Genomic DNA, 18,943 nt, shown 5'->3' with positions numbered 1-18,943 from the left:
AAGGGATAAGGTATACTTATCCAAGGGATACAGATGTGCTGTTTCAAAGGGGCACATGTACCCCAATGTTTATAGCACTGCTATCCACAATAGCCCAAGTATGAAAAGAGCCCAAATATCTATCAACAGATAAATGAAGAAGATGTGGCATATATATATACAATGTAGTATTACTCAAAAATCAAAAAGAATGAAATCTTGCCATTTGCAACAACATGGATGCAACTAGAGGATATTATACTAAGTAAAAATATTGAGCCAGAGAAAGACAAATATCATATGACTTTACTCGTATGTGGAATTTAAGATACAAAACAGATGAACATAAGGGAAGGGAAGCAAAAACAATATAAAAACAAGGAGGGGGACAAAACATAAGAGACTCAAATACAGAGAATGAACTGAGGGTTACTGGAGGGGTTGTGGGTGGGGGGATGGGTAAATGGGTAAGGGACATTAATGAAGACACTTGGGATGAGCACTGAGTGTTAAACATGGGGGATGAATCACTGGAATCTTCTCCTGAAATCATTATTGCACTACATGCTAACTTGGATGTAAATTAAAAATAAATAAACAAATAAGTAAATAACTAATGTAATACAATAAATTTTAAAAAATCTCTTAAGAAGGTAATTCTCACATTAACTGTTCTTACCACAATATAAATAAAATTTTTAAAAGAAAAACAAATAGAGATAATTGAAACTGAAAAAACAATGGTTCAAAATCGTTGGGATATAGCCAAACCTCTTCTATGAGGGAAGATTATAGCAATATACCTCAAGAAGCAAGAAAATTTTCCAATAAACAACCTGACCTAAAAGACTTAGAAAAAGAAGAACAAATGAAGTCAAAGCCAGTAGAAGAAAGGAAATGATAAAGATTATACCAGAAATAAAGGAAATAGAAACAAATATATATATATGTATGTATATATATATATATTAGAACACAAAAATGAAACCAGGAAGTGGTTCTTTGACAAGATCAACAAAATTGAGAAACTTTTAAAGACGCTCATTTTAATAAGTACTCAAATAAATAAAATCAGACATGAAGGAGGAGAAATAACATCACCACAGGAGTATAAGAGAATATTATGAAAACTTACATGCCAACTAATTAAACAGCCTATAAGAAATAGGTCTATTTTTGTATAAATATATACCCTTCTAAACCTGGAGCAGGAAGAATTAGAAAATTTGAACAGATTACTAGTAACAAAACTGAATCAGTAATCAGCAAACTCCCAACAAATAGATGTCCAGAACCAGATATATTCACAGGTGAATTCTACCAAAAAATTAGAGGTAATATGCATTATTCCCAAACTATTCCCAAATATAGAAGAGGAAGGAAAGCTTCCAAATTCATTATGCAATGCCAGATTTACCTGGATACCAAAACCAGACAAAGACACTACAAAAAACCAAAAAACAAAAAGAAAAAAAAACTATAGCTAGTAATTTTGATGAATGTAGATGCAAAAATCCTCAAAAAAAATAGCAAATGAAATTCAATAATATATTTAAAAATCATTTATCACATTCAAGTGAAGTTTATTCTGGGAATGATTCAATATTCCAAAAGTAGGGTTTAATATTCACAAATCAATCAGCATGATAACTCACATTAACAAAAGAAAGGATAAAAACCATACGATAATTTCAATAGATGCAGGAAAAGCATTTGACAAACTACCACATCCATTTATGATAAAAACTCTCAACAAAGTAGGTTTAGAGGGAACATACCTCAATATATTAAAGGCCATATGTGAAAAGCCCACAGCTAACTACATAATTGTGAAAAGCTAAGAGTTTTTCATCTAAGATCAGCAAAAAGACAAGGATGTCCACTCTCACCACTTCCATTGAACATAGTACTGGAAGTCCTAGCCATAGCAATCAGACAACAAAAAGAAATAAAATCATCCAAATTGTTAAAGTGTAAAACTGTCATTTGCAGATAATACACACACACACACACACACACACACAAACACACACATACATATAAGATTCCACCAAAAATCTACTAGAACTGATTAATGAATTCAGTGAAGTCACAGCATACAAAATTAATATACAGATATCTGTTGCATTTCTATATACTAGTAATGAAGTAGAAGAAAGAGAAATTAAGAAAATTCCATTTACAATTGCACCAAAATTAATAAAAAAACCTAGGAATAATTTTAACCTAAAAGATAAAAGATGTGTACTCAGAAAACTATAAAACACTGATGAAAAAAATTGAAGATGACACAAACACATGGAAAGATATTCCATGTTCATGGATTAGAAGAATTGATATTATTAAAATGTCCTTACTACTCAGAGAAATCTATAGATTTAATGCAATCCTTGTCAAAAATTCCAACAACATTTTTCACAGAACTAGAACAATAATCCTAAAATTTGCATGGAATAAGAAAAGGCCTCAAATAGCAAAAACAATATTGAAAAGAAACAAAGCTCAAGGTATCACAGTCCCAGATTTTGGGATATACTACAAAGCTGTATGGCACTAGCACAAAAACAGACATATAGATCAATGGAATGAAGACAGAAAGCAGAAATAAACCCATACTTATATGGTCAATTAATCTATGAGAAAAGAGGCAAGAACATACAGTGGGGAAGACAGTCTCTTCAATAAATGGCGTACTGGGAAAACTGGACAGCTAAATGCAAAATAATGAAACTGGACCACTTTGTTTTACATTGTACACAAAAGTAAAATCAAGATGGAGTAAATACCTAAATGTGAGACCTGAAGCCTCCTAGAAGAAAAAATACGCAGTAATTTATTTGACATTGGCCATAGAAACATTTTTCTAGATATGTCTCCTCTGGCAAGGGAAACAAAAGCAAATATAAACTATTGGGACTACACTAAAATAAAAAGCTTTTGCACAATGAAGGAAACTATCAGCAAAACAATAAGGCTACCCACAGAATGGATAAGATATTTGTAAATGATATATCCACTAAGGAGTAAATATCCAAAAGACATAAAGAACTTATACAACTCAACACCAAAAAACAATCTGATTAAAAAATGGGCAGAGGAAATGAATAGACATTTTTCCAAGGGAGGCATACAGACACATGAAAAGATTCTCAACATTACCAATCATCAGGGAAATGCAAATGAAAACCACAATGAGTTATCACTTTTTACCCATCAGAATGGCTAAAATAAAAAAAGAAATAACAAGCGTTGGTGAGGATGTGGAGAAAAAAGAAACCTTATGCACTGTTGGTGGGAATGCAAATAGGTGCAATCACTGCAGAAGACAGTGTACAGGTTCCTCAAAAAGTTAAGAATAGAATTATGCATGATCCAGTAATTCTATAACTAGGTATTTACCCAAAGAAAATGAAAACACTAATTAAAAAAGATAGACATGCCCCTCTGTTTATTGCAGCATTATTTATAATAGCTATGATGTGGAAACTACCCAAGTCTCCATCCACAGATCAATGGATGAGGCATGTATGTATGTATATATGTATGTATGTATATATACATATATGTGTATATGTATATACACACACATACACACACATGCTGGAATATTTCTCAGACTAAAAAAATGAAATCTTAACATTTGCAACATGGATGAACCTGAAGTTATAATGCTAATTTAAATAAGTAAGAGAATAGGCAAATTCCACATGATTTCACTGATATGTGAAATTTATGAAATAAAACAAACAAAAAAGAGACAAAACAACAGCCTCTGAAATACAGAGAAGAAACTGGTGGTTGCCAGAGGGGAGGTCAGTGGGGTATGAGTAAAACAGATAAAGGGGATTTACAGTACACTTATCTTGATGAGCACTGAGTGATGTGTAGAATTGCTGAATCATGACACTATACACATGAAACTAATATAACCCAGTGTATTATTTATACTTGTATAAAAAATTAAAAAAGCAAAATATAAAAAAATAAAAAGAGTAAAATCAAGCAGCAGGAAAACGCACTATTGGAAACAGCATGTGGTTGGCATCTTCTTTGGAAATATTCTTGCAAGTAAAGTCAGAAAATGTAGAGGTTATAAAGGTAAGTGAAATAAGTAGCAGAAAGACAAATACCATATGACTAAACTGAAATGTGGGATTTAAGAAACAAAACAAAGAAAAAAAGGTAGCCACTTTTGTAAAAGGCAGCCACAGGTAGAGTTTTGCTGCAGCAGTCAACAAAATAAATACAAATAGAAAATAAAAAACTAAAAAATAGAAATGTCAGTAGGGTTATCTCAGTGATAATATTATGGTCCACTTTTGTTTTTATTTATTAAAAAAGGATGTTAATAAATGTTATGTAAATATTTTCAAAGGAAGCATTGCTTACTGTTTAACTTTAGAATCAGAGTGTGATCTGGTTCTGTCTAGAATGAATCTGCTGTTGTTCTCTCAGGAATTAGGCAGGAATAAGTCAAATGGGTCTAGAGTAGGGTACATGTTCTGGGGGCCTTGTAGAGAAGGCTGCTAATTGCTTAAAGAGGAGGCAGGAAAAAGTATCCTAGGAAAAATTTTCCCTACTTCACAGTTCTGCCTAGGGCTTGGCTTTGCATGGCTGCTTGTTTTTTTGGGTTTTTTTCCCCCCTGTGATTTTAAGTCATGCTTTAGTTTTACCTCTTTTTCTTCTTTTTGAAAAATTCAACCGAATTAATTGAATGTTACCTCCCAAGAAGTCATTCAAAAGTTTGGGATCTGATGTAATCACAATGCATTTATTTTCACAATGAAAGGATATTTGTTTACCTATAGGGAAAAGAAAATCTATGCCTTATCTGGCCTAAAGCGAGTTCATGCCAAGTTGCTAACTAGCACACCCTTTCCATTCTCCTTCAAATACACCCTTAGGCACCACTAGATTCCAGAAGATGCTTAGCATTTTCCACAGTTTTAAAGGAAATCTCTGTTGCCTGGATTAACCTGTATTAAAAACAGGGGTCTGACTTTCATTTTGCCAGTGTCATAAAGCAAAACCAATATACACAGAATGACCAGTCAGTGAACAGTTTGCAATCTACATGGGAAGGAAATGAGAATTTTTCATAAGGTTTTTCTTATTGGAAATATAACAATTTAATTATTTTTATCAGTACATTCAAGATGTCACACTTACTTATTCTCTTGATGGTAATAAATTCCAGTATGACATCCCTGTCATTCCCTCTTGTTACTACTAATAAATTCCATCCATTCCAAAAGGGAACTAACCCACTTGTTTAATTAGCTGAGTGTGATATTTACCACTTTCTATAGGAATTAAGAAACAGAGATGTGCCTCAGTTCTTTGTAGATAAAGGATATCTAGAAGCCAGAATATGTAACAAGCAGCCAAGAAGCTTCTCACAAGTACCAATTCAACTCCAAGTGGGCTGGATCTACCTGGAAGAGGCAAGAGAATCTCTCTTTGAGACATTATTCCTTACCTTTTCTAGTTTGTGCATATCTGACTCCAGCATTTATCTCTGCTTCTTAATTTCCAGGAGGCTGTTAAGCACTGCAGCCCTTTATCACAGTGGTTATACATACCATACCAGAATCTTGAATAAACAAAAAGAAAAAAAATGGATTAGTTTAGCTGGAGGAATACATTATTGATTTTTTCCTTGTGTTAAGGAAATATTAGTTTGGTAGGTAGGCAGATTTCAAATCTAAGATAATTTTGATGACATTAAAAAGAGTGGTCATGCTCAAAAAGTTAAAAATAGAACTACCCTACCATCTAGTAATCACATTAGTGTTGATTTACCCCAAAAATACAAAACACTAATTAGAAGGGATACATGCACCCCTACATTTATTGTAACATTATTTACAATAGCCAAATTAGGTAAGCAGCCTAAGTATCCATCATTACATAAATGGATAAAGACGTTGTACATAATGCAATATTATTCAACCATAAAAAGAATGACATCTTGCCATTTGTGAAGACATGGATGGAGCTAGAGAGCATAAAGCTAAGCCAAATAAGACACTCAGAGAAAGACAAATACCATATGGGGAATTTAATAAACAAAACAAATGAGCAAAGGAAAAAAAGAGAGACAAACCAAGAAAGAGATTCTTATCCATAGAGAACAAACAGAATGTTACCAAAGGGGTGGCATGTGGGGAGGGGGGATGGGTAAAGTAGGTGATAGGGACTAAGGAGTGCACTTGTGATTAGAACTGGATGATATATGGAATTGTTGAATCACTATATTGTATACCTGAAACTAATATACTGTAGGAATTTTTTTAAAAAATTAATAAAAGGCATCCAAACAGCAAGGAAGAAGTAAAACTTTCACTATTTGCAGGTGACATGATACTATATATAGAAGACCCAAATGACTCCAAAAACTGCTAGAACTGATCAATGAATTCAGTGAAGTTGCAGGATACAAAATCAATGTATGGAAAACTGTTGTATTTCTGAACACCAGTAATAAAGCAGCAGAAAGAGAAATGAAGGAGTCAATCCCATTTACAACTGCACCAAACACAATGATACCCAGAATAAACTTGATGAAAGAGGTAAAAGATCTGTACTCTGAAAATTTTAAAACACTGAGGAAAGAATTTGAAGAGGAAATAAACAAATGGAAAAACATTCCATTCTCATGGATTTGAAGAACAAATATTGTTAAAATGTCTATATTGCACAAAGCAATCTATACATTTGATTCAATCCCATCAAACTACCAACAACAGTTTTCACAGAGCTAGAACAATCTTAAAACTTGTATGGAACCACAAAAGTTTCCAAATAGCCAAATCAATCTTGAAAAAGAAGAGCAAAGCTGGAGGCATGACAATTCCAGACCTCAAGATATATTACACAGCTGTAGGAATCAAAACAATATGGTGCTGGCACAAAAACACACACATAAATCAATGGAATAGAATAGAAAGCCCAGAAATGAATCCAAAACTATATGGTCAATTAATCTTTGACAATAAGGAAAGAATATCCAATGAGAAAAAGACAGTCTCTTCAATAAATGGTGTTGGGAAAACTAGGCAGCAACATGCAAAAGAAGGAAACTGGACCACTTTATTATACCACACAGAAATAAATTTACAATGGATTAAAGACCTAAATGTGAGACCTGAAAACATAACAATCCTAGAAAATAAAGGCAGTAATTTCTTTGACATCAGCCATAGCAACTTCTTTCTAGATGTGTCTCCTGAGGCAAAGGAAACAAAAGCAAAAATAAACTATTGGGACTTCATCAAAACAAAAACAAAAACAAAAACAAAAAATTCTGCATAGTGAAGGGCAGGGAACCTATAGTATGGGGGAAGGTTTTTTCAAATGAAATATCAGATAAAGGGTTAGTATCCAAAGTCTGTAAAGAACTTATCAAACTCAATAACCCAAAAATGAATAATCTAATTTTAAAAAGGTAGAAGACATGAATAGACATTTTTCTAAAGAAGACATACAAAAGGCCAATAAACATATGAAAAGATGTTCAACACTGCTGATTATCAGGGAAATGTAAATAAAAACTACAAAGAGATGTCATCTGACACTTGTCAGAATGGCTAAAATCAATAACACAAGAAACAACAGGTGTAGGCAAGAATGTGGAGAAAGGGGAACCCTTTTGCACTTTTGGTGGGAATGCAAACTGGTGCAGCCACTCTGGAAAACAGTATGGAGATTCCTCAAAAAGTTACAGATGCCTGGGTGGGTCAGTTGGTTAAGCGTCCAACTTCGGCTCAGGTCATGATCTCACTGCTTGGGACTTCAAGCCCTGTGTCAGGCTCTGTGCTGACAGCTCAGAGCCTGAAGTCTGCTTCAGATTCTGTCTCCCTCTCTCTCTCTGCCCCTCTCCTTCTCATACTCTATCTCTCTCTCTCTCAAAAAAAGAAAAAAAACATTTTAAAAAGTTACAAATAGAACTACCCTATGATCCAGTAATTGAATTACTAGGTATTTACTCAAAAGATACAAAATACTAATTGAGAGGGGTATATGCACCCGGATGTTTACAGCAGCATTATCTACAATGGCCAAATTATGGAAGCAGCCCAAGTGTCCATTGACTGAAGAATGGATAAAGATGTGGTGTATATATATATATAATGAAATTTTGCCATTTGCAACACATGGATGGAGCTAGAGAGTATGATGGTAAGTGAATAAGTCAGTCCGAGAAATACTAATACCATATGATTTCACTCATGTGGAACTTAAGAAACAAAATAGATAAGCATAACGGAAGGGAAGGAAAAAAATAAAATAAGATAAAAACAGAGAGGGAGGCACACCACAAGAAATTCTTAACCATAGAGAACAAGCTGAGAGTTGCTGGAGGGGTGGTGTTGGGGGTATTGGCTAAATGGGTGAGGGGCATTAAGGACAGCACTTGTTGTGATGAGCAATGGGTGTGAAGTAGCGAATCACTAAATTCCACTCCAGAAACCAATTAACAAGAAAAAAATAATTTTTGATAATTATAGATTCACATGCAATTTTAACAAGTAATAGGGAATGAGTGAAACCAGCAAGATGGCAGATAGGAAGTCTCTGGGCCTTGTTCCATGGACACACTAAGTAAACAATATATGGACCAAAGTAGCTTTGTGAGAACTCTAGTAACCAGTTAAGAATATGCAGCAACCAAATGAATGCCTAAGAAAAAGTTATGCCCACAACAGTAGAAAAATTCATAGTCCTTTTGTTCATCTTGCCCCACCCCCTTCCCAGTGCAGCATGGTGCAATTGGGAAGAAAGCACCCAATTCCCAGTTCTTCCCTCTGGAATATAAGGAAGAGTGGAAGTTGCTTCCAATGATCTGTCTTGTTTTTGGTAGCCTGAGGGATTAATTTCTATCTCCCCTGACTTGGAGCACTGACTAGAATGGTGACATACTTTGCAGATTGAATGCTACTCAAAGCATGTGAGAGAGTGGCAGGTGAGAGCTAGAGGGGTTCTGCAGCCCCACAGGTTCCTGGGGGCAAGAGATTATGGGCCGAGGAATATAAGCATTTTTCTAAGGCTTCTGAGAAGCAGGAGTAAGACTCTTAGGGAAATGAATACCCTTAAAAACAGCTGAGTATATGAGGATTGGGAATAAAAGCACATGCACAAGCCCAGGGAAGATGCATCTCCACAAAAGGTTGGAGTGGACCCTGAGCTTTGAAACTGGGCTGATTAAAGCGTCTGTATGGATCCAGTCCTCAAAGACTGGGAGATATATCTGTTTTTAAATGTCCTAATGTTAAGAAAAGATTATGAGGCATAAACAGCAACAGTGAAAGATAATCCATTCAAAGTAACAAAACAAATATCAGGAGACTAACCTTAAAGAAACACAGGCCTCTGCCTCACTTGACAAAAAATTTAAAACAATTGCTTTAAGTATGGTCAACAAGCTCAAAGAGAACATGTACAGACAAATAAACAAAATTAGGAACTTGATTTAGGAACAAAATGAGAATATCATCAAAAAGTGGGGGAAAAAAACAGGAATTCTAGAGTTAAACAAGCACAAAAATTGAAAAATTTACTAGAGTTCAGAAGAATTTAATCAGCAAGAAAAAAATCAGCAAACTTGAAGACAGATCATTCGAAGTTACTGAATCTAAGGGAAAAAAAAGGAATAAGGAAAAATGAACAGGCCCTAAATGATATATGGGACACCCTGAAATGTACCAATATAGGCATTATGGGAGTCCTGGATGGAAAAGAGAAACAAAAAAGGGTAAATAGGTTATCTGACAAAATAATGACCAAACACTCCCAAATTTGAGGAGCGAAATAAATATACAATATAAAGAGCTCAATGATTACCAAGACAAATCAAAAGAAATCCATACTTAGACAAATTAAAATCAAACAATGGTTGTTAAGGACAGAAAGACAATCTTGACAGTAGCTAGAGAAAAGCAACTTGTTATGTATGAGACCCACTAAAAGATTATCAGTGGATTTATCATTAGTACCTTGTAGGGCAGAAGACAGTGGACTGATATATTTAAAGTTCTAAAAGAAAAATACCAGGGAGAGGAGTTAAGATGGCAGAGAAGTAGGGGGACCTGAATTTCCCTCATCCCTCAAACACAGCTGGATTGAGGTCAGAATACTTGAATACCCAGAAATACAGGCTGAAGAGTAACAGAAAACTCTCCACAGGTGGAAAGAGACAGCTTGGCAGGAAAGAGGTCTGTGTTTGCGAATTGGGAATGATAAAAAGGGCAGCATAGTCAAGGAGGGGGGGGAGCCCCTTCTGTGGAAAGACAAAAGGAAGAAAAAGAGAGGCTATGGAAGTGTGGTATTGTATTTGCAGAAGAGAAAACCCTCTCTAGACTACAGACTGGGGAAAGAAAAATACGGAGAGAGCTAGTTTCTACTTTGCAAATAGCATTAGGAGCTAAAGATTGGAGTTCGCATGTGTGCATGACTTTCTCTGGACCAGAGCCATATATGCATGCCTGGAGAGTAGGGCGCTAGCCCAGGACATGGTAGTGATGTTAGGGGTACACTGGGAGAGAATAGTTCCCTCACTTGAGTACTGTGGGAAGAGAGTATATTGCCCCCACCCCGCCCAAGGACAAAAGGCCCTGCAGGCACCAGAGAACCTTTGTTGGTTGGGTGCAGTGGCACTACTCCAGAACCAGGTCCACATAGAGAAAGATCCTTTAAGACATCAGGTTTTGAATACCAGCTGAGAGCCTAGGAGGCACAGAAGACTGTGGAGCAGGACAAGCCAGCCGCCTGCCTCCCTGAGGGCATGGTTTGAAACAACTGATCCGGAGAGGAGAGAATGGGGTGTCTCCAATTTTCTCCCCATCACCGATATGGTGGAGCTTCAGGGAACAGAACAACAGCCACCAGTGGAAATGGGACCTGCTTACACCAAACCCCACCCATCTGTGCTTGGTAACTATTATCTACCAGACTGGGACTGACACTGACTGAACCAGACAGCCTCTCTTCCTGACCAGCACAATCACCACTCCCAGGCACCAACTGACATCTGTCCTGTGGTTTTGTATGTTAGTCTGTTTGTTTTTTATTCCTCTTTTCTTCTCTTTCCTTTGGAATCAGGCTCATAGATTCTGATTTGATTTATGGCCAATTCCTATTATATATAAATTTGTCTTTTTCCCCCCTTTCTTTCTCTGTTCTGGATATTTGTTTAATCAGGAATTTTTACTATATTATTTTTACACCTTTTCTGTACCTTCTTCTTTATTTTCCTCTCTCTCTCTCTCTCTCTCTGTGTCTCTCTCTATATATATATCTGGATTAAGCCTTATAGTTTCTTTGATTCTTTGCCTGATGTTTTTTGTCTCTTTCATTTCTCTCTTTGTATGGAACAAGGCTTCACCCCGCCTACCCCCAACCTTTTCCAGGATTACAACGTCAATGAACGAATCAAATCACACCTGGTGGAAGGTCAAAAAAATCCAGCACTATGAGCAGAAGGATAGAACAGCCAAAGATGCAACAACAGAGTACATGCAACACACTCCAAAAACACTTCCTGAAGTGCCAGTCCCTGTACAGTGTATGACCCTTTTTTAATATAGTAGTACTTGCAGGTGCAAGACATATAACAAGATATTTAAACATGTAAAAGAAACCTAGCCAAAATGATGATGTGAAAAAATTCTCCTCAAAATAAATTCCAGGAAGAAATGACAGCCAGAGAATTGCTCAAAACAGATACAAACAATATATATGAACAAGAATTTAGAATAATAATCATAAGACTAATAGCTGGGCTTGTAAAAGCATAGAAGACAGCAGAGAATCTACTGCTGTGGAGATGAAAGATCTAAGAAGTAGTCACGATGATTCAAGAAATGTTGTAAATGAGATGCAAAATAAACTACATGCAGTGACAGTGAGGATGGAAGAAGCAGAGGAGAGAATAGGTGAAGTAGAAGATAAAATTATGGAAAATGATGAAGCTGAAGAAAAAAGATAAAAGAAATTACTAGACCATGAGGGGAGAATTAGGAACTTAAGTGAATCAATGAAACAAATTAATATCTGTATCATAGGAGTTCCAGAAGAAAATGAGAGTAAGAAAGGGGCAGAACGTTTATTTGAAGAAATTATAGTTGTGAACATCCCTAATCTAGGGAAGGAAATAAATATCCAAGTTCAAGAGGCACAGGTCAAGGTCAACACTATGACGTATCATAGTGAAACTGGCAAAATACATAGAAAAAAAAGAGAATTCTGAAAACAGCTAGGGACAAATGGACCTTAACCTACAAGGGTAGACACATAAGAGTAAAGCAGACCTGTCCTCTGAAACGTGGCAGGCCAGAAGGTAGTGACAGGAAATATTCAATGTGATGAATAGAAAAAATATGCAGCCAACAATCATTTATACAGCAAGGCTATCATTCAGAATATAAGGAGAGATAAAAGCTTTCCCAGACAAAAAAAAAAAAAAAAAAAAACTAAAGGAGTTCATGACCACTAAACCAGCCCTGCAGGAGATCCTAAGGGAGACTCTGTGAATAGAAAGCAACAAAGACTACAAAGAACCAGAGACATCACTACAAGCATGAAACCCAGAAATAACACAATGGCACTAAATCCGTATCTTTCAATAATCACTCTGAATGTAAATGGACTAAATGCTCCAATCAAAAGACATAGGGTATCAAAATGGATTTAAAAAAAAAGAAACAATACCCATATATATGCTGGCAATAAGAGACTCATTTTAGACCTTAGAATACCTGAAGATTGAATGTGAGTGGATGAAGAATGATCTATCATATAACTGAATATTAAAAGAAGGCTCAAGTAGCCATACATATATCAAACTAAATTTTATTTATTTTTATGTTTTTAAAAATTTTTTTAACGTTTATTTATTTTTGAGACAGAGAGAGACAGAGCATGAATGGGGGAGGGGCAGAGAGAGAGGGAGACACAGAATCGGAAGCAGGCTCCAGGCTCTGAGCCATCAGCCTAGAGCCCGATGCGGGGCTCGAACTCACGGACTGGGAGATCATGACCTGAGCTGAAGTCGGACGCTTAACTGACTGAGCCACACAGCCGCCCCTAGACAAACTAAATTCTAAAATAAAGATTGTAACAAGAGATGAAGAAAGGCATTATATCATAATTAAGCAGTCTAACCATCAAGAAGGGCTAACAGGTGTAAATGTTCATGCCCACAATGTGAAAGCACCCAAATTTATAAACCAATTAATCACATACATAAATAGATGTGTAGATAATAATACCATGATTTTGGGTGACTTTAATACTCCACTTCCAGCAAAAGGAAGATCCTCTAGGCAGAAAATCAATAAGGAAACAACTGCTCTGAATGACACACTGGATCACATGGACTTAACAGATATATTCAGAACTTTTCATCCAAAAGCAGCAGAATAAACATTCTTATCAAGTGCATATGGAATATTCTCCAAAATTGAGATCATACCATGCATATTTTCAGATTACAATGCTATGAAACTTGAAATCAACCACAAGAAAAAAATTCGGAAAGTCCCCAAATTCATGGAGGTTAAAGAACATCCTACTAAAGAATGAATGGGTCAACAAGGAAATTAAAAAAATTGGGAAGCAAATGAAAATGAAAACATGACAGTGTAAACCCTTTGGGATGCAGCAAAAGCAGTCCTAAGAGGAAGGTATATTGCAATCCAGGCCTATCTCAAGAAGCAAGAAAGGTTCCAAATACCTAACCTCACATCTAAAAGGACTAGAAAAACAGCAGCACAGAAGGTCCAAAGCCAGCAGAAGAAATGAAATAATAAAGATTATAGCAGAAATAAATAATATAGAATTGAAAAAAACAGAACAATGAATCTAAGGGTTGGCTTTTTGAAAGAATAAACAAAATTTATAAACCCATAGCCAGACTTCTCAAAAAGAAAAGGGAGAGGACCCATTTTTTTTAAAGATGGCGGAGCAGTACAGAAGTTCTCAGCTTATCTTGTCCCTGAAATGCAGTTAGATCAGCACCAAACCATTTTGCACACCTAGGAAATTGATCTCAGGATTAACATAACAATCTGCATAATGTGAACCACAGAACATGGTAGGTACATGGTGCAGAGAGGTGAATTTGGAGAGAGAAAAGTCACAGAGGCTAGGGAGCTGTTTTTGCCAAGAGAGGACAGAGAAAGGGGGAGGGTGTAGCACACTAGGATCATGCAAGAATAACACTGCCCCCAAAAGTAGCTGTGGAGAAAGAGAAAGAGTGAAAAATCTTACAAAGGTCTGAGCAAGAAAACTGTTCCCCAGAACCATTGATCAGGAGAAATGAGAGGGTTTCAATACCATTAGGATTCTCAGAGTTGGAAATTCTGGAGCACAATACCAGGCAGTGCTCCGGTGAGGAATCAGGGGGAATCTCCAGGAACAGGCAGCAGAGTCCAAGGGGTCCATGAACCACATGGGAAGAAGCACTTCCCATGCATGGAGTGCATTTTGTAGAGGACATGCGGCCTCCCCACAGGAAAAGGTCCCAGACCTGGGAGAGCAGCATTTGCTGCTATTGGGACAAAGACGCCAGAGTGTGGTGAAACCTGGTATCAGCTGTGTGTTGTTATTTGCCATAATCTCTGAACCTCTGCTGCTGTTATTGCACGGACATTTTCCGGGGCAAGCCCACACCCAGCCACTGCTCAGAGACACTCTCCCAGAGGGTGGGAACAGGTCCAAGCTTCAGGGTCCTCTGACGTGAGGGGTTTGGAAACACAGCCCTATCTGAGATAAAACTCTGGAGGGAGGTACTGTCTAGCAGGCTGACATCTTGGGAACAGACAGGGTAGAAGCAAGGAGTGAAGAGAAGTCTGAGAAAAAAGAGAGGTGCATGGCTGTATATCAGTGAGAGTGCTAAGTTCTTGTGCCAGAGACTAAGGAGCTGGGTGAAGCCATTTCACCTCTCTCGTGAATAAACATACACACACACTTGCATGCACGCCACACTGATCCAAGGCAGTAAGCTAAGAAAGGTGATCTAGTGGAGAACAGAGCTGTTACACCAAGTCCTGCCCAACTGCACCCTCCAAACACATCCCCTAGAAGTTCAGCACAAGTCTTTCCACCTGCTTAATGTACAGACTATAGAGTGCTTCATAGTTTCAGTTCTATGGGAAACTGGATGTAACTTCATTCAGGTTTCATTCTGTCTGCTGATTAATCCATTTATATTTTTCTTAAATTTTTGCTTTTGTATTTGTTTAAATTATTGTTTTTTTCTTTTCTTTCCTTTTATTGGATACAGAAAGAAAAACTTTTTAAGAAAATAAAAATAAAATTTCAAGTATGTTTTTCTTTTCTTTGTAAGTTTTTTCTTCTATTTCACTTTCTTCATTGTATTTTATTCTATTTTATTATATCCAGTATTTTAATTTTTAAATTTTTCTTCCTTTTCTTTTTATTTTTCCTTTTTTCCTCTATTGCATCAAGCTTTTTTCAGAAACCAGACCAAAACACACCTAGGATCTAGATACCTTTATTTTCTCTTTTGCATTGTTTTTAATTTTTTAATTTTCACATTTTACTCTATTAATTATTTTCTTCCTCCAAAATGACAAAACAAAGGAATTAACCACAAAAGAAAGCACAGGAAGAAATGACAGCCAGGGGCTTAATGAACACAGATATAAGCAAGATGTCTGAACTAGAATTTTACCACAATAATAAGAATAACAGTTGGGGTTGAAAAAAGCACAGAATCCCTTTCGGCAGAAATAAAAAAGTAAAATCTAGTTAGGACAAAATTAAAATTGCTATTATCAAGAAGCAATGTTGAATGGTTGCCATAGCAGCAAGGATGGAAGAAGCAGGCCAGCGAATCAGGGATATACAAGACAAAATTATGGCAAATAATGAAGCAGAAAAAAGAGGGAAACTAAGGCAAAAGAGCACAATACAAGAATTAGATAACTCAGTGACTTATTAAAAAGGAATAATCGGGGCGCCTGGGTGGCGCAGTCGGTTGAGCGTCCGACTTCAGCCAGGTCACGATCTCTCGGTCCGTGAGTTCGAGCCCCGCGTTTGGCTCTGGGCTGATGGCTCGGAGTCTGGAGCCTGTTTCCGATTCTGTGTCTCCCTCTCTCTCTGCCCCTCCCCCGTTCATGCTCTGTCTCTCTCTGTCCCAAAAATAAATAAAAAACGTTGAAAAAAATAAAAAAAAAATAAAAAGGAATAATCTATGATCCAAATCACAGTAGCACAAGAAGATGAAGAAAGAGAAAAAATGGGAAGAAGGTTTATGTGAGCAAATTATAGTGGAAAACTTTCCCAATCTGGGGAAAGACACAGACATCACAATCCAAAAAGCACAGAGAATTCCCATTATAATCAACAAAAACCAACCATCACCAAGGCATATCATGGTCAAATTCAAAACATACACAGACAAGGAAAGAATTATGAAAGTAACAAGGGAAAAAAGTCCTTAATCTATAGGGGAAGACAGATCAGGTTCACAGCAGAACTATCCACAGAAAATTGGCAGGTCACAAAGGAGTGGCAGGATATATTCAATGTGCTAAATGGGGAAAATATGCAGCCAAAAACTCTTTATCCAGCAAGGTTATCATACAAAATAGAAGGAAAGATAAAGAGTTTCCTAGACAAACAAAAACTAAAGGATTTGAGACCAGTAAACCAGCCATACAAGAAATTTTAAGGCTGACTTTCTGAGGGGAGACAAGACAAAACAAACCAAAAAAGACCAAAAGAAACAAAGACTAGAAAGGACTAGAGAACATCAACAGAAACTCCAACACTGCAGGAAACAAAATGGCACTAAATTCATATATTTCAGTACTCACTCTAAAAATGTCAATGGACTAAATGCTTCGATGAAAAGACACAGGGTATCAGAATGGACAAGAAAGCAAGACCCATGTATATGCTTCTTACAAGAGACCCATTTTAGACCTAAAGACACCTTCAGATAGAAAGAAAGGGGATGTGGAACAATCTGTCATGATTATGGTCACCAAAGGAAACCCAGAGTAGCCACACCTTTAAGAGATAAATCAGATTTTAAAATAATGACTGTACCAAGAAATGAAGAAAGGCATTATAATCATAATTAAGGGGTCTATCCACCTAGAAAATCTAAAAATTATAAACATTTATTTGCCAAATGTGGAACCCCCAAATATATAATCAATTAATCACACACATAAAGAAACTCATTGATAATAATACCATAATAGTAGGGACATCAACACCCACTTACAGCAAGGGACATATAACCTAAGCAGAAAATATACAAGGAAACAATTGGTTTGAATGACACACAGGACCAGATGGACTTAACAGATATATTCAGAAGATTTCATCCTAAAGCAGCAGAATACACATTCTTCTCCAGTGCACATGGGACATTCTCCAGAATATATAACATACTGGGTCACAATTCAGCCCTCAACAAGTACAAAAAGTTTGAGATCATACCATGCATATTTTTAGACCACAACTCTATGAAACTTGGAATCAACCACAAGAGAAAATTTGGAAAGATGACAAACACGTGGAGACTAAAGGACATCCTCCTAAAAAATGAATGTGCTAACCAAGAAGTTAAAGAGGAAATTAATAAGTACATGGTAGCCAATGAAAATGAAAATACAACAGCGCAAAACCTCTGGGATGCAGCAAAGGCAGTCATAAGAGGGAAGTATATAACAATACAGGCCTTCCTAAAGAAGGAAGGTCTCAGATACACAACCTAACCTTAAACCTTAAAGAGCTGGAAAAGAACATCAAATAAAAACCAAAACGAGCAGAAGATGCAAAATAATAAATATTAGAGCAGAAATTACTGGTAAAGAAATAAAAAAAAGAGTAGAACAGATGAAACCAGGAACTGGTTCTTTGAAAGAATTCACAAAATTGATAATCCCCAAGACAGATTGATTAAAAAAACAAAACAAAACAAACCAGAAAGAACACAAATAAATAAAAATCATGAATGAAAGAGAAGATCACAACTGACACTGCAGAAATAGAAACAATAATAAGAATATTATGAGCAATTATATGCCAAAAAATTGGGCAATCTGGAAGAAATGAACAAATTCATAGAAAGATATAAATTACCAAAACTGAAAAGGAAACAATAGAAAATTTGAATGGAACCATAACCAGTAAAAATTGAATCAGTAATGAAAAGTCTTCCAACAAACAAGAATCCAGGGCTGGATGGATTTCCATGGGAATTCTACCAAAAGTTTTAAAGAAGAGTTAACACCTATTCTTTTGCAGCCACTATAAAAAATAGAAATGGAAGGAAAACTTATCCACTCATTCTTCAAGGCCAGCATTACCTTGATTCCAAAACCAGACAAAGTCCACACTAAAAAGGAGAACTACAGGCCAATTTCCCTGATGAACATGGATGGAAAAATTCTCAACAAGATACGGGCCAAACAGATCCAACAATACATTAAAAGGATTATTCAGGTTTCGGAACAAACATGGCGGAGAAGTAGGGGGATCCATACCTCCCATGTCTCTCAAACAAAGAAGGGCTGAAGCCAAAGGACTTTGAACCCTGAGAGTCTGGGAGGAAATGAGACTGCGTCTAAAAAGGAGACACTGGGACAACCTAGATGGGCTATAAGTGGGTGATTAAGAACTGGGAGAGATAAAACAGGCCCCATATGCAGGGAGGGGAGGGATCCCCTTTTGCAGAGAGACAAAAGGAAGAGAAAGAGTGGCTGAGGAAGCTTAGAACTGTATCTGGACAAGAGATAAACCTCAGACTGGGACTGAGAGGGATCCCATCTCTAACTGTGGGGCTTTCCTTGCACTGGGACCGGCTACCCTGTTTGCTCACCTGGGGAGGAGGAGAGCCAATGTCGGGTTTGGTAGGTCAGGAGCAGTCTGCAGTAAGAGAAAACAGCCCCCTCACTGGAATGCTGTGAGATAGGACAAAGCCTGC

General features: G+C 36.6%; 1 protein-coding gene across 1 annotated transcript in view; it reads right to left on the bottom strand.

Annotated features, from left to right (window-relative positions):
- Window positions 1–18,943, bottom strand: part of MTMR8 (myotubularin related protein 8) — a 214,598-nt gene that overhangs the window by 42,387 nt on the left and 153,268 nt on the right. Inside the window, 4 exon segments of the mRNA XM_047092489.1 lie at window positions 5,459–5,529; window positions 5,532–5,572; window positions 9,609–9,613; window positions 14,354–14,527. Of these exon segments, the coding sequence (XP_046948445.1) occupies window positions 5,459–5,529; window positions 5,532–5,572; window positions 9,609–9,613; window positions 14,354–14,527 (291 nt within the window).

Source organism: Lynx rufus, unplaced genomic scaffold (genome assembly GCF_022079265.1).
Source record: "Lynx rufus isolate CCGP_SWC_20201006 ecotype Redwood Valley unplaced genomic scaffold, mLynRuf1.p SCAF_30, whole genome shotgun sequence".
NCBI lineage: Eukaryota > Metazoa > Chordata > Mammalia > Carnivora > Felidae > Lynx > Lynx rufus.
Note: the sequence above shows the minus strand (reverse complement) of the source record. Positions and strands in the feature narration are given on the sequence as shown.